General features: G+C 44.0%; 1 protein-coding gene across 2 annotated transcripts in view; it reads right to left on the bottom strand.

The window, feature by feature from the left end:
- ush1c (Usher syndrome 1C) overlaps window positions 1-23,598 on the bottom strand; it is a 279,860-nt gene that overhangs the window by 241,560 nt on the left and 14,702 nt on the right. For both annotated transcript variants that reach the window (XM_078549127.1, XM_078549128.1), the window contains exon 2: window positions 316-383. In XM_078549127.1, coding sequence (XP_078405253.1) covers window positions 316-383 — 68 coding nt within the window. The remainder of the gene's footprint in view (window positions 1-315; window positions 384-23,598) is intronic.

Genomic DNA, 23,598 nt, shown 5'->3' with positions numbered 1-23,598 from the left:
GAAGTGCTTTGGGGTCCTGGGGTCATGAAAGTGTTTCTTTGTTTCTAATTATTAGTTCCTGTGAGCCTCTCATATTCCCATTTTACTGTTTACTAAATTTGCAGCTCCATTGCACAGTTGCCTCCTTAAATTTGTACTTCTACAACCAAATAAACTACAGCAAAGTCTTATTTAAAATGGTTTTGCCAACTTCATTAGTAAATATTTCCGATAGGTCAATACAATGTAGTTGAAAACAAGACTTCTAATTAACTAAAACACACCGCTCAAAACATGAAAGAGCTTTATCCAGTAATGAGTAAAAATACTACTTACTGGTGGTACATTCGTAATACGTCATAAAGATAATCCTTTTCTGCATCATTGTCAATCAATACGTCCACCTGGTAATTAGGGGAAAATACAATTCAAGGTTAATTTAGATAACATGTTTCTGCCAAAAGAGTAAACTAGCAATCAAAATAAACACAATAGCTGAATGTTTAATAAAACTGTTATATTAGCAGCACTTTTCAATTAGTCAGTTGGATATTTTCTTCAGTGCTGCTGTAGATTATAAAGTATAAATAAAGGCACTTAATCAAAGTTGAATAGCATAACAGAAACAAGTTTACAATCTCCCACTAAAATGTAGCTGAAACTCGACGACAGGTTGATACAGACTTGGATTTACCATTAATAAAATTAGAAAAGGATCAGATGAACATTTTGTTGATAAAATCTCTTGTACCTGATGATTACTAAGCTGTTCAATAAATACGTTCAGGAACCTCTTGGGCCATTCATTGATGTAGCACATCCCTCCACTCCAGAATTAGTGTAAAAACACTGACATGTAAAGTGATCAGTCGTTCTAAGCAAATAATGTCAGCATCTAAGCAGCAGGTATTGAAAGCTCATAGGCAGATTGGTTTCTGTTGGTTACCTACCACCCAAAGGAGCCAACTGCTAATAGTCACTATCCCCCATTAGCTGACAAGAGATTCTTTAAAGCCAGTGTCATTTTACAATACATTCTCACTTAATCACCCACAAACCGAGTAAATAAATTGCTTATTTACAAAATAAATTAAATTTTCCACACTGAATCTTATACACACAGACATATGTATATAGATATAGATATGTCTAAATATATGTTTACCAAGAACCATACATAACCATTTGAGTCACTATATCAACATGCTTTCAAATGTCCTAGAGAATTGACTATCACTAACTATTAGTTCCAGACAGTTCCAGAAGTATAGCATATATTCAATAGCATGTAAAAATATAGAAGTTTTGATTTTTTAGAATAACAAAAATCTTTTGTCCTTTGAGGGTTACTAAAAATGTTCAACATTCAAAGGATACAGTACAACAAACTCCTGGCAACATGCTCACTAAAGATAGACAATCCTAGAAACATATAGTGACAAAACTACTTCATTGCATCAGAACACTCATCATTACCAATAATATTTGTCATAGCTCTTGTACAAAAAGCACAGAACAGAACTCGACAATTTGTTACATGCTGCTATTACCCTCTTTTGTGTTCCTCCATTGTTAAAGCTGCCATTGAGTGCTGTAGCTCCAAGCAATTGAACTGTTAGCAATTTAAAATCGCACTAAAAAACTCAATTAAACAAACAAATCAGACTGATAGCTATCCTTTGTCATGTTCAATTGTAATGCTTTCTTGTTTCCCAATTTCCCTAGTGATTATCATCTTGAGTTTCATCTGCCTGCATCCTCCTAAATAATGGCTCCTGTCTCAGCAGGTACTACACACCCTTCATGATCGTTATTTTCTTCTGGGCAGCTTTTTTTTTAATATTCTTTCATGGGAGCTGGGCATCACTGTCAAGACCAACATTTGTTGCCTATCCCTAATCACCATTGAGATGAGTAGCTTGCCACATTATTGCAGAGGGCCAGTTAAGAGCCAACCACATTGCTGTGGTCTTAAGACACATGTAGGATAGACCAAGTAAGGATGGTAGATTTCCTTCCCTGAAGGACATTAGTGAACCAGATGGGTTTTTACGACAATCAATGATAGTTGCATGATCATGTCATGACAGCGGACCATAGCCCGAATTACTTATGGACGTATTGAATTTTTAAGTAAGTTATTTGTTATTAAGAAAAAGGGCATAAAAACCAAAAGCTGGTTGAGACTGTAAAGTAACCACTTGCTGGAAAATTCCTATGGAGATTACACTTTACCAGCTAGTCCAGAGAATGGAATGTAGCACCTCAAAAGGTGCCATGGCCTACTTCAGACAGACACACTTCAAAGGAAAAGATGCAATTCAAAAACTAAACTCTAATCTCCTGGTTACGGAGATAATGCAGGTTGATTACCATCTCAGCAGGAACCGTCTCCTGTGAGTTATATCTCAGACTGTGGACATGATATGAGTTGAAAAGAAAGCAGATCTGGGCAGAAAACATGTTTGTTTTTCCCTTCCAGAAATACACAAGAAAAGGGGTTAACTGCAATCCTGATCTCCGTTTGGTAATTTTGGTGCTCCAGGTCTAGTGTGCTAGTGTGTGCTGTGAAGGTCACAGTTGAAGAACATCAACTAGAAATCCCTACACTTACAGGTAAAAAAAAATCCCTCTCCGATTTCCGGAAGCAAGTCACAAGTCAACAAAGCCACAGTCAAAAATGAAACTCCTTTCAGCTAACGTGCAGAACCAAGAATCTCCAGACAACTGCTCAACTGCCAAAGTTAACTCTACCGGAATCATCCAACTTAATGGCCGCAAAGTTTCACCATCTACCCCTCATGGCCCAGCCAAAGACTGATTTGTATATCGTTTTAACTTTTATTTCAGGACTCACTTCTCATTTCTAATCTGTGTCTATGTGTTTTGCGTTTTTATTATTTTCTTTCTTGCATATTAGTAACTAATAAACTCACTCTTTCTTTAACTCAAGAAAGCCTGGTTAAATTGGCTCCTTTTAAAACACAAATACATTTAGACTGGCAAAAGGTATCCACAAGGGAAGGGATCCTTTTGAAAATAACCTTGTTGTTGCCAACCAAACCAAGGGGTTTGAAAAAAGAAAGGGAGCCAGTTCATTCCTCCTCACCCGGGAGCATAGCAAACTGGGGGCACCTCACCCAGGGACCGGTCATAACAAATACCATTACTGACACTAGCTTTATATTCCAGATTTATTAATTGAATTTAAATTCCACCCACTGTTGTGGAAGGATTTGAACCCGTGTTTCCAGAGCATTAACCTGGGTCTCTAGATTACTAATCCAGTGGCATTACCATGACAATCACCATCTCCCCGCTAAACCACTATTAATATAATGCGGTCAAAGAATATTTAAACATGTACTAATTAAATCATAAATCTGCACGTTTCAAAATCTGCATCAATACATAAATACTGTGGTTCAGTTTCCACTTCTTTAACTTGAATCTTTTATTTTTAATCAACCCACGCTGTACTAGCATCAGAATAAAGAGGAAATGGCCACAAATCTAAATCACATCTTACCTTGCGCCTAAATTCCTCCTGTAACTAAAGTAATGTTGGGTCGAATCATGTTGAGGTGCCAGGGTTTCGTCTGCTGGCTGGAGAGCCAGCGAGAGACACGTGCTGCCTCTTTTAATGAAGGCCCACCAAACCACAAGCCAATCAGGCAGTGGCGAGGTCAGCAGCGGGCCTCCCCTGGAATCAAGACCCGGGGGCGGACGTCTCACCTACCGAGAGCTGCCAGTCAATCAGAGGCCATCAGCTCTTGTGCTCAGCAGTGCCACTGGGGAGGTTGTGGCTTCTGCTGGAAGGGCAGGCACTGGAGTCGCAGAATCATGGGGCGAGCCAGGCCACAGGTAAGCAATGTGTGGGAGGGGATGCATGCAGGGAGGGGATGCATGCAGGGTGAGGATTGTTGGGGGAGGGGTGCAGCGGGGTAGTTCTCAATGTCCAGTTTCTCGATAAGGCACTGAGTGGCTTTGATCGAGGGACCTGCCTCCCACTGGGTTAATACTACTGGCAGGATGAAGCCCTTAAGTGGTCATTAATTGGCCACGTAAGGGCCTCATTGGGTGGCGGGGCAAGAAGGTCAACCATGGGCTTTCCCGTCCAGAACTTAATTCTGGAGGGGGTGGGAAGGCAGTGGGGTTCTGGTACGCCACCATCCCGCCTAATTACATGCCCTTCCTGCATCCAAGCTCGCCACCAGTGAAAACAAATGATTCTGCTCATTATGTGGAGCCATGACAAAAATGTATTTTTTATCCACCTACATGTTAAATTATATTCTTTATTGCTGGAAAAACATTGAGGGTAACTAACAACCATGTTCACAGACCCTTTCTTAAAATAAAACTTATTTGTTAGTTTCAAGCAAGTTGGCTGTGTCGAATCAATGAGGCTATAAGGACATTAGAAATTACAAGTTGCCAACAGGGTGGAGCTTTAACTTTCAATGACAAGTATCCTATGGTCAAAGATTGACAAACTACATAGAACAGAGGACGGAAATAGACTTTAACCTCAGTATGCCTTAAACAAAATCATGCTATGACACCTTGGCACGGATCAAAGAATCAGACATTACCTTGGAATTGTGGATTTTATTGACCGCTATATTGGTAAGCTTTGTGAAATGTATGGGATGACTGACTGGCTCTGCTCCTGCTTTAAGGAAAGAACAAGGTCAGAGTTCTCCTATTAAAGGTTATACTGAACCATGTGTTGGTTGCCAAACAATTTAGAGTCAACATTTGAGCCCCATAACTGCACCCTGAGGCTCAGTATTTTTCAGTGCCGTCAGCGGTAGGAGTATCTCACCTGGCTTTCAAATAGCAGGTGTCCTGCTGGAGAAGAAATGAATCTGTAATTTTAAGTCTTTGTTGAGAGCGAAAATTAGTTGTAATATATTACTAGTTGATCTTCAGTGGCATTGCAGACAGAGTTGAGATCAAGTCCAAAGTTCAGAATAGACAGCAACAACAACCTGTGTTTATATAGCACCTTTAATGTAGTGAAATGAACCAAGATACTTCACAGGAACATTATCAAAAAAAAGTTTGATACCCAGCCACATAAGAAGATATTAGGGGGGAGATGGCCAAAAGTTTGGTTAAAGAGATAGATTTTAAGGAGTGGTTTAAAGGAGGAAAGAGAGGTAGATGTTTAGGTAGAGAATTCCTGACCTTAGGGCCTTGGCAGCTGAAAGAACAGCTGCCAAATGTGGAGCCATTAAGATCGAGGATTCTCAAATGGCTAAGATTAAGTGCAGTTATCTCAGAGTGCTTTGGGCGAGAGGTGATTACAGAGATAGGGAAAGGCAAGACCATGGAGGGATTAAAAAACAAGGATGAGAATTTTAAAAGCGAGCTATTAATGAACTGGGAGCAAATGTAGTTTAGCAAGCACAGCAATGATGGATGAACAGGAATTGGTGTGAGTTAGAATACAGGCAGCAGTGTTTTGGATGGTCCCAAGTTTATGAAGGTAGAAAGTAAGAGGCTGGCTAAAAGTACATTGAAATTGCCAAATCCAGAGGTGAGGGCTTCGGCAGCAGATGAGTTGAAGCAAGGGCAGAGCTTTGAGATGCTACAGAGGTGGAAATAGGTGGTCTGAGTAGTAATGACGATATGTGGTCAAAACTTCATCTTGAGGTCAAATATCACACCAAAGTTGCAAACTGTCTGGTTCAGCCTCAGGAGTTGCCAGGGAGAGGGATCACGTCCGTGGCCAGTGAGCAGAGTTGAGTTTGATCTTTCCATCATTTAGTTGTAGGGAATTTCTGCTCATTCAGCTGGTGTCAGGCAAGAAACTTGACAAGTTAGACAGTGGAGAGTCAAAAGATGTGGTGATGAGGTAAGGCTGGGTGTCGTCAGCGTACATGTGGAAACTAATGGTTCTTTTTCGGATGATGTCACCAAGTCACAGCCTGCAGATAAGAAATTGGAGGTGGCCAAGGATAGATACATCCTTTGAGGGACACCAGGGGTAACTGTGAAGGGGCAGGAAGAAAAGCCATTGCAGGTAATTCTTTGGCTATGACTGGATAGATAAGAATGGAACTAGTCAAATTTAGTCCCACTCAGGTGGATGATAGTGGCAACATGTTGGGAGGAGGATGGTGTGGTTAACTATGTCAAGGGTGTTGTAATATGCCTTTAGGTATAGGAGCATTACATCACTAGGAAGGAAGTGTGCCATGCGATCCAGTTTTAGTTCCACTTTTGCTTAGAGCAGAGCACACACATAGCTCTGCTGATGCGTTTTCAAGCTTTATACCCATGTATATCCGCTCTCAAGTGCCAAGTCTTAATAAATGAACCCACGTGTTTATCCAATCCCTTATGAGCGATTGGTGCCTTTATATCATATAAAAACATGACAAAGGGCTGCAGACAGATCGAGAAGGACCAGGAAGGATATTGTGTCCCTTTGTCACAGTTACTTAGGATGTCATTTGTGACTTTGATGAGAGCCATTTCAGATCTACGGCAAGGCGAACCCTGTTGGGAGAGATTCAAACACTCTTGCGGTGAAGATGGGCACAGATTTTGGAGCAACAACATTTTTAAGGCCTTTGGAGAAGAAAGGGTTGTTCGAGATGGAGTAATAATTTCAAAAACAGAACATTGTTTTTTTGAGGAGAGGGATGATTATGGGCGATTTGATGGAGTGGAGGACAGGACTTGAGAAGAGAAAACTATGGAACAAGATCAGCTAACGAGAGTTAGGAAGGGAAGTTAGGTGGTCAGCAGTTTTGTGAGATTAGGGTCGAGGGAACAGGAGGTAGATCTCATGGACAAGATGAGCTCAGAGAGGATATAAGTGGAGATAGGAGAGAAACCAGAGAGAGTTATGAGTTCAGGGCTAGGGCACGAGATAATCTTGAAGGAAGTTTGCCTGGTGGGCTAGCGAAAGGGAAGGAAGCAGTAAAGGTTGGCTGAGAGGAGTTAATTGAACTGGAGTGAGTAAGCATAATTCAGTCCCCATCTTAAATTTATAGGCCTCACCATTAACCCTCAAAACAGGCAGGAGAGGGTAACCACTTCTATGTTCATGGCACTGAATAGACAAAATGTCACATTATGGAAAAGTGGGCTGCTTAACATAGTTAAAATTAGGCTAATACAGTGCGATTATTTGCCCAAATTGAAATTAAGTGGTGCTGCACAGGTTTTCTGGAGGTCAGGAAGCTCAGCATTGAAATGGAAACAGCAGCTGCTGACTCTCCAGGGTAAGTAGCTTTTTCAGTACTCCAGGTGGGTCAGTAGGAGCCCTCTCCACAGCAGCCTCTCCTCCAACCCTTCCCAGTGGAGCCCTTCCCTGTCAGCCAACTGGTCTTGAGACTCCACCTTCATCACCACAGCATTCCCCCTTACCACCTGCAGCCCTTCCAATTGTGGGCCTTCTACCCCAGCCTCCCTAGCCATTGTCTATTTGATCAGCTGCCAGATAGGAGTTGGATCTACAAGATGTAAATGTAGTCCTGCCATTAGGACCCACAGTGCCTCTGCATCCTCAGTCTTGCTGGTTCTTTGGCCAGGCATTCACCCTCCTGGTAAATATCAAGATCATATTTTCTGTCTTTACTTTTATGTGTCCATTACTCCTACCGCTTCTCTTAGGCTGTTCCTCAAGGTTGAGGATGATTTGCTTCCACATTAAAAATGAGTTCTCAAATGACTGAAGAGTCCAATGCGTGACCTACAGTCTCTGTCACAGGTATGGCAGACGGTGGCAGGGAGAACAGGTGGGTCAGGTGCCCGGATTGCCATGCGTTCCTTTCGCTGTTGACGCTTGACTTCAGCTAACCCTTGGCGATGAGTGTCGAGGTGTTCAGCTCCTTCCCGGATGCTTTCCCTCCACTTCAGACGGTCTTATGCCAAGGATTCCCAGATGTCAGTGGGGGGTGTTGCACTTTTTTCAAGGAGGCTTTGAGGGTGTCCTTGAAGCGTTTCCTCTGCCCTTGTGAGGCTCGCTTGCCATGTCGAAGCTCCGAGTAGAGCGCTTGTTTTAGGAGTCACGTGTCAGGCATGCAGACGATGTGGCCTGCCCAGTGAAGCTGATCAAGCACACTCAATGCTTAGATGCTGCGGGTGTTGGCCTCAGAGAGAACATCGACGTTGGTGCGCTTAACCTGCCAATGGATTTGCAGTATCTGGCGGAGCCAGCAGCACTGGTGGTACTTCTAAAGAGTTTTGAGGTGCCTGCTGTACGTAGTCCATGTCTCTGAGCCATATAGGAGGGTGGGTATCACTACTGCTCTGTAGACCATGAGCTTGGTGCCAGGTTTGAGGTCCTGGTCCTCAAACACTCTCTTCCTCAGGTGGCCGAAGGCTGTGCTAGCACACTGAAGGCAGTGCTGCACCTCGTCATCGATGTCTGCCCTTGTTGACAGTCGGCTCCCAAGGTATGGAAAGTGGTCCACGTTGTCCAAGGCCTCGCATGGATTTTGATAACCGGGTGGCAGTGCGTGTGGAGGGGGCAGGTTTGTAAAGATGTTTAGCGTCTCGTACGCCTCGGTGAAGGTGTGACGATGGCTTGGAGCTCAACCTCAGTGTGTGCAGACCCAATCATCGTCTGCAAACTGTAGTTCAATGACAGAGGATGGGATGACCTTGGATCTGGTTTGCAGGTGGCGAAGGTTGAACAGGTTCCCGCTTGTTCTGCAGTTTAGCTCCACTCCAGTGGGGAGCTTGCTGAGGGAGAGATGGAGCACCGTGGCAAGGAAGGTTTAGAAGAGCATTGGTACGATGACACAGCCTTGCTTGACCCCAGTCCAAACATGAATTAGATCTATGGTGGATCCGTTGGTCAGGATCGCGGCTTGCATGTCATCGTGCAGTAGGCAGATGATGGTGACAAACTTTTGGGGGCAGCCAAAACGGAGGAGGATGCTCCATAACCCTTCATGGTTGATTGTGTCGAAGGCTTTTGTGAGGTCAAAGGCAGCCATGTACAAGGGTTGGTGCTGTTCCCTGCACTTTTCTTGCAGTTGCCGTGCAGAGAAGATCATGTCTTAGTGGGCGGATCCACACTGTGACTCTGGGAGGAACTCTTCAGCCACAGGGAGAAGGGTTCTTGTGATAACCTTCCCTGTGGCCGGCAGCAAGGAGATTCCTCTATAGTTACCGCAGTCGGACTTGTGGCCTTTCTTGAAGATGGTCATGATTATGCATTCTGAGATCTCCTGGCATACTCCTCCTTCTATATAAGGGAGATGAGGCCATGTACTCGCGCCAATAGTGCTTCTCCACTGTGCTTTAGTGCTTCGGCGGGGATTCCATCTACTCCTGATACCTTGTTGCTCTTTAGCTGTTGAATGGCCTATCCTACCTTCTGCCGGATTGGGGTTGTGCGGAGACAGTGGCAGGTAGCATGCTGCAGGATGGAGTCGAGGATACTCGCGTTGAAGACAGAGACTCTGTTAAGATCATCTTCCAAGTGCTCCTTCCAGCAGGCCTGACTGCCTCTGTCCTTGATGAGCACCCCTCCAGTCTTGGCTAGCAGTGGAGTAGGGCCTTGGGTCCTAGGTGCGCTAAAGAAACCTCGCACGTCATGGCTGTCGGCTAACTGTGCTTTCTCCACCCACCATCTGTTGTTTAGTCATGGGTTTTTTGCTGGAGCTCAGTCTTCAGCCGTCTGCAGAGCTGCTTACTTGCTCTCAAGTTGGGTTGGTGTTTCAGGTTCAGAAATGCCTTGCGCTTGTGGCTCATCAGCTCCTTGATCTCCTGGTTGCCCTCATCAAACCAGTCTTGGTGTTTCCTGATCGAGTGACCAAGCGTCAGGAGCAGGGTATTGTTGGATTTTGGATTTCCCTACCCCATCTCTGCCGATTACATCTCCACAGAGGTCTGTGTCCTTCCCAACTTTGGCTTTGAAACAACCAAGGTGGATCAGCTTATTGCTTGTTGGGACTCGGGCCAGAGATTGTTTGAGGCTGGAGTAAGGTTCCTCTTTGGAATTGTCTGTAGCATCCAGTGTTGCGGCATACACGTTGAGGGCTGTAGCGCATTGATTCTGGGCTAGGGTGAGCCAAAGGGTGCTGAAGCCCTCGTTTATCCCACATGGGGTGTCTTTGAGACTGCCAGCTAGTTTGTTATTAATGGCGAAGCCAACCCTGTGGAGGCGTTGAACTTCTACAGGTTTACCTTTCCAGGAGAAGGTGTAACTGCCAACTTGTTCTTTGTGCTGGCCTTCCCCTGCCCACCAGGTCTCACATAGGGTGGAGATGTCAATGTCAAAACATCTGAGTTCCTGGGCAATGATAGCAGTACGTGATTCTGGCCTTTCGCTGTTGAGGTTGTCCAGGAGGGTCCTTAGGTTCCAGGTCCCAAACTTCATTTTAAGGGGGTGCAAGGTGCCTGTGCATAAGTTATTTTAATATGGGGTGGCTGTTGCACACCAGGGCTTCACGGAGAAAGGCCTTGGTCTAGTGGTAAGGGGGTTCGAAGCAACTGGAGACCAGGCTCCACTGTGTGGGCCTAGGACATACAGACACGGATACTCCTCCTGCCCTCTTTTTTTCTTCCCACAGGCTCTCTCCTGCTGGGATTCATAAAGAGTGGTGGTGGCCTCGCGATCTCGTTGTTGGCCCATGCTGCGCCGTTCTGGGCTGTAACCACCAGGTGGTAATTCCTGTCTCTGGGCCCTCACCTGCTCTTCTGGGTGGTGATTGCTGCGTCCATTACAAACTTGTATCCACATTGGTAATAGAAATCGCCTATATAAACTTGTCATATTAGAATACACTCTTCCAGTGGTCATACACCCACTAGTGAAAACAGTTAATTACAAAGTGGCCAATTTACATAGGCAGTTTTTATAAATATGAACATAGAAACTTACAGTGGAAGTAGTATGTACTAGAAGATCCTCCATGCTTTGCACATGGAAAACCAGGATACGTATTTTAAAACATGGAAATTGATTAGTTAATTGCTAGGTCCCTAGGCAAGCTGCTCCAGTACAACACTGGCATCTACCTGGCAATGTGGAACATTGCCCAAGTAGGTCTTGTACACAAAAAACAGGACAAATCCAACCCAGCCAATTACCACCCAATCAGTCTACCCTCGATAATCAGCAAAGTAATGAAGCGGTCATCAACAGTCCTTTTAAGTGGCACTTGCTTAGCAATAACCTGCTCACTGACGCCCAGTTTGGATTCCGCCAGGGCCACTCAGCTCCTGACCTCATTATAGCCTTGGTTCAAACATGGACAAAAGAGCTGAATGCCTGAAGTGAGAGTGACTGCCCTTGACACCAAGGCCGCATTTGGTTGCGTGTGGCATCAAGGAGCCCTAGCAAAACTGGGGTCAATGGGAATTGCTCCAGGACATCACTGCAGGAGTTCCTCAGGGTAGTGTCCTCAGCCCAGCCATCTTCAACTGCTTCATCGTTGACCTTCCTTCCATCACAAGGTCAGAAGTGGGGATGTTTGTTGATGACTGCACAATGTTCAGCACCATTCGTGACTCCTCAGGTAGTAAAGCAGTCCATGTCCAAATGCAGCAAGACCTGGACAATGTACAGGCTTGAGCTGACAAGTGGAAAGTAACATTCGCGCCGCACAAGTGCTAGGCAATGACCATCTCCAACAAGAGAGAATCTAACCATCGCCCCTTAACGTTCAATGGCATTACCATCACTGAATCCCCCACTATCAACATCCTGGGGTTTACTTTGACCAGAAACTGAACTGGACTAGCCATATAAATACTGTGGCTACAAGAGCAGGTCAGAGACTAGGAATCCTGTGACAAGGGTCCTTACATTCCAGGTCCAGAACTGCATTTTAAGGGGTAGAAGTTGCCTGTGCATGAGTTATTTTACCATGGGGTGGCCATTGTACATCAGCTACCACAGCGGCTTCATGGAGAAAAGCCTTGGTCTTGTGGCAAGGGGGTCCAAGGCGAATGGAGGCTAGACTCTGCTCTGACTCCCCAAAGACTGTCCACCACCTACAAGGCACAAGTCGGGAGTGTGATGGAATACTCCCTACTTGCCTGGATGACAGTGGCAGCAGTGTGTACCATCTACAAGATGCACTGCAGGAATTCACCAAAGCTCCTCAGGCAGCAACTTCCAAACCCATGACCACTACCATCTAGAAGAACAAGGGCAGCAGATACATGGGAACACCACCAACTGGAAGGTCGCCTCCAAGTCACTCACCAATCTGACTTGGAAATATATCGCCATTCCTTCACTATAGCTGGGTCAAAATCCTGGAACTCCCTTCCTAACAGCATTGTAGGTGTACCTACACCACATGGACTGCAGTGGTTCAAGGAGGCAGCTCACCACCACCTTCTCAAGGACAACTAGGGATGGGCAATAAATGCTGGCCCAGACAGCAAAGCCCACATCGTGTGATTGAATAAAAAAACTCATAATTCAAATTGCGTTGACCTGTATTATATTCAGCTCCTTTGTTCATGTTTGAGCAAAGGCTGTAATCAAGTCTGGAGCCAAGTGGTCCTGGCAGAATCCAAATTGAGCATTGGTAACGTGTTTGCATTTATCTCCAGCCAGAAGTCCCAAGTGGATGATCCATTTTGCCCTCCTCCCAAGGTCCCCACCATCACAGGCCCCTTCTCAGCCAATTCAATTTGGTCTGTGTGATATCAGGAAATGGCTGCATGTATTGCATACAGAAAAGGCTATGGGCCCTGACAACATCCTGGCTGTGGTGCTAAAGATTTTTGCTCCAGAACTAGCTACATCTCTAGACAAGCTGTTGCAGTACAGTTATAACACTGGCATCTACCTGACAATGTGGAAAACTGCCAGGGTGTGTGATCATAAAAAGCAGGACAATTCTAATCCAGACAATTATCGCCCCATCAGACTACTCTCAATCATCAAAGTGAAGGACAACGTTGTTGATAGCTGTATCAAGCCACACTTACTTACCAATAATCTACTCACCAATGCTCAATTTGGATTCTGCCAGGAACACTTGGCTCCAGGCTTGATTACAGCCTTTGCTCAAACATGAACAATGGAGATGAATTCCAGAGGTGAAGTGAGAGCAACTACTCTTGACATCAAGGCAGCATTTTACCAAATGTGGTAGCAAGGAGCCCCAGTAAAACTGAAGTCAACGGGAATCAGAGTGAAAACTCTCCTCCATCCTGGCACAAAGAAAGATGGTTGTTGTTGTTGGAAGTCAATCATCTTAGCCCCAGGATATCATTGCAGGTGTTTGTCAGGGTATTGTCCGAGGCTCTGTTAACTTCAGCTGCTTCATCAATGACCTCCCCTCCATCACAAGGTCAAAGTGAGGATATTCATTGATGATGGCATACCATTCAAATCTATTCAAAATTCCTCAGATAAAGCAGCAACCAGTGCCCACATGCAACAAGATTTGGACAACATTTAAGCTTGGACTGATAAATGGCAAATAACATTTGTGCCACATAGCTATCAGGCAATGATGATTTCCAACAAGATTGAGTTCTAACCTCCTCTTGACACTCAACGGTGTCACATCAACATCCAGGGACCACCATTGACCAGCTCCATAAATACTGCTGCAGCACGGCATAGAGACTGCGTATTTTGCAGCAAATGACTCACCTCTTGACTCCACAAAGCTTTCCATGACCTACAAGGCAAAGGTCAAGAATGTGATGAGGATACAAGCTGAGATGCCTGATTTTGTTGGCTCATTCATGTATCACTCAATACAGCAAAAGCCAAAGTGATAACTTTATCACTTTCCAAAACAAAATCAGTTGTTTTGGCATTTTTCCCCTTTTTAAATAGAGTATAATTTATATTGTTTTGCATCTAATACAGTCCAAGACTCACTTCAATTTAGGACTTCATCCCTTGATTTAGGAGTGATCTTTCCTTAGTAAACATGTCAACCATAGCTCAGTTCATAGCACTGTCATCTTCGAGCCAGAAGGTTCGGGTTCTAGTCTAACTCCAGGATGTAGGTACAAAAATCAAGGCTGACACTCCAGAGCAGCACTGAGGGAGTGCTGCAATATCAAACATGCCACCTTCAGATGAGACTTGAAACCGAAGCTCCATCTGCTCTCTTGTAAAAGATCACTTGGCACTATTTCAAAGAAGAGCATTGCAGTTATTACTGATGTCCTGGCCAGTATGTTTCCCTCCATTAAAATCATAAAAACAGATTCTACAGAAATTATTATATTGTTGTTTGTGGCTGCTGTGTTACCTACATTATAACATTGAATATACTTCAAAAGTACTTCATTAACTGTGAAGTACCTTGAGGTGTCCAGTGATCATGAAAGGGTCTATACAAATGCAAATCTTCCCTTTTTAGAAAGAACACATTAGTCCACCAAAATCTGAGACTGTGAAGTTCAATTACATGTTTAACATCTCAGGGCCAACAAACTCTGTGGTCCGAAACACACATGAATGCTGTTATAGCAATTAATCAGAAAAGATTTCTGCAATGTTACTTTTTCAAATCTAAAATACCAAAAGATTTATATGCACCGAGGGTATTTTTTGTCTCAAGCACTGATGAGTAGCACATGGACTGCAGCCGTTCAAAAAGGCAGCTCACCAACACCTTCTCAAGGGCAACTAGGGATGGGCAATAAATGCTGGCCTAGCCAGCGAACCCCACATCCCATGAATGAACAAAAAAAAACTTGCACTGAAATATATCAAATGATAAAATTAGCTATATAGGTCAACAGTACTGCCAATCAGCATTGATACAACAATGCTGTCCCATTAGCAATAGAAAAAATGGTAAAATTTTACTGTCAGGCCCAATATGCTATACAATTTGTCCTATGTACAGTACTACTAAAGGAAAACTCCTGCAGAATCAAAATTCTGTGAACTTATGATTGCAAACAAAGGAGATACATCTCCAGAACTAATGGTGTCAATTGATTACACAACATTTGAATCAATGTAGAATCGGTATTTATGAGGGTTGCAAAAGCCATAAAATTCATACATCATTCAAATGTCCACATATTTACAGTTTATCTCTTTATTGTATCAGTTGAAATATTAGTAAAGCTATAACATGGCAATGCTTAAGAGATGAGAATTAGAATCATAGAACCATAGAACACTACAGCACAGAAAACAGGCCATTCGGCCCTTCTAGTCTGTGCCGAAATATTATTCCGCTAGTCCCATTGACCTGCACCTAGCCCATAACCCTCCAGACCTCTCCCATCCATGTATCTATCTAATTTATTCTTAAAACCTAAGAGTGGGCCCACATTTACCATGTCAGATGTTAGCTCGTTCCACACTCTCACCACTCTCTGAGTGAAGAAGTTCCCCCTAATGTTCTGCCTAAACCTTTCCCCTTTCACCCTAAAGCCATGTCCTCTCGTGTTTATTTCTCCTAATCTAAGTGGAAAGAGCCTACTCGCATTTACTCTGTCTATACCCCTCACAATTTTGTAAACTTCTATTAAATCTCCCCTCATTCTTCTACGCTCCAAGGAATACAGTCCTAACCTGTTTAATCTTTCCCTGTAACTCAACTCCTTAAGACCCGGCAACATCCTAGTAAATCTTCTCTGCACTCTCTCAATCTTACTGATATCCTTCCTGTAGTTAGGCGACCAGAACTGCACACAATACTCTAAGGTTAGCCTCAGGGAACGATCCGGGACACCCTGGTCCACTCCTCCATCACCCCCTACTCCTCAACCCCCACCTATGGCACCTCCCCATGCCCACGCAGAAGATGCAACACCTGCCCCTTCACTTCCTCTCTCCTCACCGTCCAAGGGCCCAAACACTCCTTTCAAGTGAAGCAGCATTTCACTTGTATTTCCCCTAACTTAGTCTACTGCATTCGTTGCTCCCAATGCGGTCTCCTCTACATTGGAGAGACCAAACGCAAACTGGGCGACCGCTTTGCAGAACACCTGCGGTCTGTCCGCAAGAAAGACCCAAACCTCCCTGGCGCTTGCCATTTTAACACTCCACCCTGCTCTCTTGCCCACATGTCTGTCCTTGGCTTGCTGCATTGTTCCAGTGAAGCCCAACGCAAACTGGAGGAACAGCACCTCATCTTTCGACTAGGCACTTTACAGCCTTCCGGGCTGAATATTGAATTCAACAACTTTAGATCTTAAACTCCCTCCCCCATCCCCACCCACTTCCCGTTTCTTCCCCCTCCCTTTTGTTTTTTCCAATAATTTATATAGATTTTTCTTTTCCCACCTATTTCCATTATTTTTAAATCTATAACTGTAATACCCTGTCAGTCTTTCCACCCCACCCCCACTAGAGCTGTACCTTGAGTGTCCTACCATCCATTTTTAATTAGCACATTCTCTTAGATAATATCACCACCTTTAACACCTCTTTGATCCTTTTGTCTGTGACATCTTTTGATTATCTGCTCCTATCACTGCTTGCTTGTCCCTACAACAACCCCCCCAACCCCCCCCCACCAACCTTAAACCAGGTTAAATTTCACCCCTCTCCTAACTTTACTCAGTTCTGCTGAAGGGTCATGAGGACTCGAAACGTCAACTCTTTTCTTCTCCGCCGATGCTGCCAAACCTGCTGAGTTTTTCCAGGTAATTCTGTTTTTGTTTTGGATTTCCAGCATCCGCAGTAGTTTTTTGTATTTATCAATGATGCCATGAAACTATTTTGATGAGGTTTCACTTACTCTCTGAGTGACTAGGAGGTAGTATTTTGGGGTTTTACTTGAAATTATTTATTTAGAACTATTTACATTGAAGGCTTCATGGTAAGTACATTGTTCTCTGAACAGACTGTTTAAGTCTTGTTCCCCTGGAGCCTTTTGGTAATCTGACCCCAATGTCATGCTTACACAATCGTTATCATCATTGCCTATTTAACATAACCATCGACCCTTTACAGAAACTATCATTGATTTTTTTTTTTACAACAGTCTGGCTCACTAATGTCCTTTATGGATGAAGATCTGCCTACACGTGACTCATAACTGCCCTCTGAAATGGCCTATAAGCCACTCAGTTCAAAAGCAATTAGGGATGGGCAACAAATGCTAGCCTTCCCAGCGACACCCACATCCCATGAAAGGATTAAAAAAACTATTGCAGATGTGGAGTCATGTTTTAATTATTGTTGGAGGCTTCAAAAATATAAAATTTATAATAAAATCCTATTTTTCCTTTCTCTTTTTTCTCCCTGAATACAATTTTTGCTTCCTTTTCTTTTAGGCTGAATGTGACAGGAGCAAGTTGCACTGACCTGGTGGGTGTAGTGGGATGATGGTGAACTCGGGAAAAATTATGCAGTTGGTAAGATAGTCAGAGCGATGTTCTGTTTGTAATTTATTTTTAAATTACTGTTATATTTCAGTTGTCCAATTGGTGTTAGAATTACAGTTCATATAAGACATATGTTGCTAACAGTGGTTTATGGAAAATGGCGCATTGAGTGAAGCTGAGTGAAGAACCAACATGCATGTCAGCAAGTTAATGCAGGATTCCAATTATGCAATAGCGTTTTGGCTCCACGTCATGGGTAGTTTTGTTTCGATAGGTCACCCGGAAGTCAGCCTGATTGACAGGCTTGACTTCCAATCAGGCGGGTAAGGCACTTGCTGTTGCTTATGGAAGCTCAATACTCGATCCCGGGACTTGCAACTTCAGTGGTGTTTGATTCCTGATGCAGGCCAGGAGTAGTATATGGGGTGGGGGATGGGGTGATGGGGAAGAGTTTATCCTCTTCCCGATGCTGTACTCACCTCTCTTCAACTGCCAGGTTTATCAAGGCCTAAGAAACTGGGTCAACCAGGGTTAAACCTGCAAAGCAAGTTAAATCAGAGCCTGCCAGTCTCATTAAAATATTTAATGGGTCAATCCACCTTCTGGAAGTAGGTTGGCTGTCCAACCCTTGTCCTGCCTGTTAAACCTGCAGGAAAGTCGGGATTAGATTTTATTTTTTTAAAGAAGTTTTAACATCTCATTTGAACCCAACCCACCCAATTGTGGAAATCAATATTCAGCCTTTTGTTTCTTTTTGGCTATCGGAATTCATCCACTCCAATTTATGCTTCCATCTCAATCCCTGCACTGTTAATTTCACAATTCTTACATCTGATTGGTTGGAGTGATGTCTACTTGGTTGCTCTAATCACTCAGGGCACAGATGCCTAGCCTCCCTTGTAAGGAACATATCTTTTTATTTCTGTTGGACTGTTGTAAAGAACATATCTTTTTATTTCTGTTGGACTGTTGTAAAGAACTTATCTTTTTATTTTCTATTAGACTATGGGTAGAATTACAATGGCTGCAGGCTGAAAGACATGTCCACTGGGACAGGATGAGAGATATATATAATGTTGCAGTCCTGGAACAGGGTATGCCATGAAAGACAGGATGATACCAGAAAGGAATCCTGGACCAGGGGAGCTGCCTGACAGCAGCATTTTAATTGCCTCCTGACCAGGTGACCAAGGTTTGGTATGATAACAGTGCTGCAGAAAGCTCTTGGTCTGCAAAGAGAAAGCACCTAAAAATCTATCTTCCTCATAGCTCTATAACCTGCTCTCTCTCTCTGAGGAAACCCTTGAAAAAAGGAAAAGGGGAAAACCACTGTTAAAAACATTGAAAAGCAAGTTCTTAACCAGTGAACTAAACACTGAAAGTGCTGGCAGACCATCTCATGTCATCAACAAGAACTGAAGGGAATTTGGAAGACATCAATCAAAATCAACCCATTGAATCCTGTACTCTGGAATTTGTGCTATTGAACTGTTTTATCCCACCCTTAAAATCCATGCTTTTGTGTGTCTTATGTATCTTTTATATGTGTGTATAGGGATTTAAGAAGGGGATAGAGTTTAGGTTATAGCGTTAGAAGTTGTCTTTCTTTTGCCACTAGTTAAAGACAATTTGTTCAATAAACAGTTATTTACTTATTAAGTTTACAAACCTGGTGCTTGTATTCTGTTAACCTAAATTAAACAGTTAGGTAGAATTGGGACAATCTGGTGGTTTGGTCCAATTTTTCACATCTGTCGCCACTCGGAGAACAGTGGGGCTTGATATTACAGCGCACTATCCCCACTGAGTCGTGACACCCTCAATGTGACATTAACAGCTCCCAATTTCAGAAACATGGCACACAAAATAATTAAAAACCTAAATGTGCAAGGGCAAGACTAGCTACTGGCAGATGTTATTACATGATCCACTGTTGCAAATTATGGCCCTTTATGTATGAAGTATAACTCGATTTCCTGCACATTGCAGCATGTCATGAAATCCATTAATCTGTGTGTCCCTAGGTGCTAAATTAGAAGTCTGTGGAGATTGTAACATTTAAGGTACAGGATGCTCCAATGCTTGTTACTCGGCAGGAACCAATGTAACAAGGGTGGGATCCTCTGGGAGTGTTTTGATAGTCTCCAGATCAATTCAAGGGTCAGTGAGAAGCTCTTCTTGAAGCAGTTTCGGGAAATTAACCTGCAGGAGCAGAACAGGTCCCAGTTAAGTTAAAGAAAGAACTGCGGGGAGCAGACTTTAAATAAAGAGGGCTGTTGAGGCGAAGTTTGGAGCAGTGGTGTTCTGCTTGGCATGGCCATAGATCTGAAAGTGTGCTTGTTACCTAGTGTTTGAATGTCCTTGGGAATCCAGGGAGAAGGAATCTTGGAAGACGAGATTGAAACCCTGTGAGGTGGACCATTATCAAAGCCCAACCGAAAGTGAGCAACTTTTCAACAGAATTCCAAGGAGAGATCTTCGAAGTTGAACCTGGGAATCCCTCGTGAGACAGCATTTCGACGAGATTGACTTGGTGTTTACTGACATCTGGGTGGGTTCTTGAGAAATCTGTAGACTCTGTCTTGGTTGCATCTATCAATCACTCTGTATGTGGTGCGTTTGACCACAGTTCATCTTTTAATTCACATGTGTCTCATACTTACCCTGAATGTTAGAGTATAAAATACATATTGTAAATTGTTTTATCTTTCTGAACTTGTGTAGTAAAGTTTATTTTTATTTGTTCAAAACCCATGGAATCTTGTGACTTTATTCCAAAAGCAGGTGCCTCGAATCTAAACCTTTATCTATTTTAGACAAAATATTACTGGCCCTTAACTGCATCTCCCCCACCACCCCTCCCTCATCCCACCACATCCCGTGATCTGGCCAGGGATCATAACAAGTAATAGTCAAGATACCTTGGAAATAGGTATGGTGGGTTTGGGCTATCTAGATTAATAAATCAATTACCTAAAGGAATACTCAAAGCCTAAATTCAAAATGGCCTCGACTTTGAGATTTCTTTAAGATATAAAGGGGGCGGGGGTAATGTCAATGGACTAGCAATCCAGAGGCCCAGGGTAATGCTCTGGGAACACAGGTTCAAATCCCACCGTGGCAGCTGGTGGATCTGAATTCAATAAATAAAACCATCATCAATTGTCACAAAAACCCATCTGGTTCACTGATATCCTTTAGGGAAGGAAATCAGCCATCCTTACCTAGTCTGGCCTACATATGACTCCAGATCCACAGCAATGCAGTTGACTCTTAACTATCCTTTGATGAAATGGCTTGGCAAGCCGCTCAATTAAAGCAAACCACTACAGAAAAGTAAATGAGGAATGAAACCGCATGGACCACCCAGTATTAACCTAGGTTCAGGAAACAACAAGGGCACACCCAGACCTGTTGATCCTGCAAAATCCTCCTTACATCTGGGGGCTTGTACCAAAATTCAGAGAGCTGTCCCACAGACTAGTCAAGCAACAACCTGGCATATTCACACTCACAGAATCATAAGTGCTAGACAATGTGCCAGACACCACCACACCATCCCTGGGTATGTCCTGTCCCACCAGCAGGACAGGCTCACCAGAGGTGGCAGCACAGTGATATACAGTCAGGAGGGAGTTGGAAGTCCACAACATTGACTCTGGACCCCATGAGGTCGCATGGTATCAGGTCAAGCATGGGCAAGGAAGCCTGCTGATTACCACTGATCGCACCCCTCTGCCCACCCACTTAGCTGATGAAACGGTACTCCTTCATGTTGAACACCACTTGGAAGAAGCACTGAAGATGGCAAGAGCACAGATTATACTCTGGGTAGTGGATTTCAATGTCGATCGCGAAGAGTGGCTCAGTAGCACCACTACTGACTAGGCTGGCCAAGTCCTAAAGGAAATGGCTGCGGCAGGTGGCGAGGGAACCAAGAGGGGAAATCCTACTTGACCTCATCCTCATCCATCTACCTGTGGCAGGTGCATTTACCCATGACATATCAGAGTGACCGCTGCATAGTCCTTGTGGAGATGAAGTCCCATCTTTAAATTGAGGATACCATCCATTGTGTTGTGCGGCACTACCACCGTGCTAAATGGGATAGATCTCAAATAAATCTGGCAACTCAAAACTGGGCATCCATGAGGCACTGTAGCCACTACCATCAGCAGAATTGTATTCAACCACATTCTGTAACCTCATGGCCCAGCATAGCCCCCACTCTACCATTACCATCAAGCTATGGGATCAGCATGGTTCAAAGAAGAATGCAGGAGGGCATACCCGGCATACCTTAAAATGAGGTATCAACCTGTTAAGCTATAACACAGGGCTATTGCACAACAAACAAAGTAGCGGCATACAATAGACAGAGCTAAGTGGTCCCACGACCAAGGGATCAAATTAAAGTTCTACAGTCCTGCCACATATAGCTGTGAATGATGGTGGACAATTAAACAAAAAACAGGAGTAGAAGGCTCCACAAATATCAGTGTAAAAAAGGGAAGGATGAAGTATTTGCAACCATATTCTGCCAGAAGTGCTGAGTAGGTGATCTATCTCGGCCTTCACCTGAGGTCCCCAGCATCACAGATGCCAGCCTTTAGCCAATTCAATTCACTCCATGTGATATCAAGAAATGGCTGAAGGCACTGGATACTGCAAAGGCTGTGGGCCCTGACTACATTCCAACAATAGTACTGAAGACTTGTGCTCCCGAAATAGCCATGCCCCTAGCCAATCTGTTCCAGTACAGCTACAACACTGGCATCTACCTGGTAAACTGCCCAGGTATGTCTTGCCAAAAAAGAGGGACAAATTCAACTGGGACAATTACAGCCCCATCAGTCTACTCTTGATCAGCAGCAAACTGATGGAAGGTGTCATCGACCATGCTATCAAGCAGCACTTACTCAGCAATAACCTGCTCACTGGTGCTCAGTTTGGGTTCCGCCAGAGCCACTCAGCTCTTGACCTCATTACAGCCTTGGTCCAAACATGGACAAAAGAGCTGAACTCAAGATGTGAGGTGAGGATGACTGCCCTCAGCATGAAGACAGCATTTGATTGTGTGTGGCATCAGGGAGCCCTGGCAAAACAGGAGTCAATGGGAATCCGGGGGAAAACTCTCCACTGTTTGGAGTCATACCTAGCACAACGGAAGATGGTTGTATTTGTTGGAGGTCAATCATCTCAGTTCCAGGACATTGCTGCCAGTGTTCCTCAGGGTAGGATCTTAGGCCCAACCAGCTTCAACTGCTTCATCAAAGACCTTCCCTCCATAATGTCAGAATTGAGGATATTCGCTGATGATTGCACAGTGTTCAGCATCATCCGTAACTCCTCAGATACTGAAGTAGTCCGTGCCCACATGCAGCAAGACACGGACAACATTTCCGCTTGGGCTGACAAGTGACAAGTAATATTCATGTCACACAAATGCCAGGCAATGACCATCCACAACAAGAGATAATCTAACCAACTCTCCTTGACATTCAATGACATTACCATCACTGAATCCCACACTATCAACATCTTAGGGGTTACCATTGACCAGAAACTGTACTGGAGCAGCCATGTAAATACTGTGGCTGCAAGAGCAAGTCAGAGGCTAGGAATTCTATGGGGGGTAACTCACCTCCTGACTCCCCAAAGCCTGTCTGCCATCTACAAGCCACAAGTCAGGTATATGATGGAATACTCTCCACGTGCCTGGATGAATGCAGCTCCAACACACAAGAAGCTTGACACCATCCAGGTCAAAGCAGCCTACTTGACTGGCACCTCATCCACCAACTTGAACATTCACCCTCTCCACTACCAATGCACAATGGCAGCAGTGTGTACCATCTACAAGATGCACAGCAGCAATTCACCAGTACTCCTTTGATAGCATATTCCAAACCCATAACTTCTACCACCTAGAAGGACAAGGGCAGCAGATGCATGGGAACACCATTACCTGCAAGTTTCTCTCCATGCTACACATCATCCTGACTTGGAACTATATCACCGTTCCTTCACTGTCGCTGGGTCAAAATCCTGGAACTCCCTCCCTAACAGCACTGTGGATGTACCTACACCACATGGACTGCAGTGGTTCAAGAAGGCATCTCACCACCACCTTCTCAAGGGCAACCAAGGATGGGTAACAAATGCTGGCCTAGCCAGTGACGCCTTCACGTGAAAGACTAAATTTAAAAAAACAACCCTCAGAGCCAAGTAAGAAGTTTTGGCTTACAGCCAGAGCTACTATTGTGATTCTGTTTCCAGTTTTGTTGGATATTTGAGCACTGTTTCTCCTGCCTGTGTGTTAACTTGAAGAAACAGAATATTTCTCATTTGCTGGGAAATCCTCAAGCA

This window comes from Cetorhinus maximus, chromosome 9 (assembly GCF_964194155.1).
Source record: "Cetorhinus maximus chromosome 9, sCetMax3.hap1.1, whole genome shotgun sequence".
Taxonomy (NCBI): Eukaryota; Metazoa; Chordata; class Chondrichthyes; order Lamniformes; family Cetorhinidae; genus Cetorhinus; species Cetorhinus maximus.
This window is presented reverse-complemented; position numbering and strand designations above follow the sequence as displayed.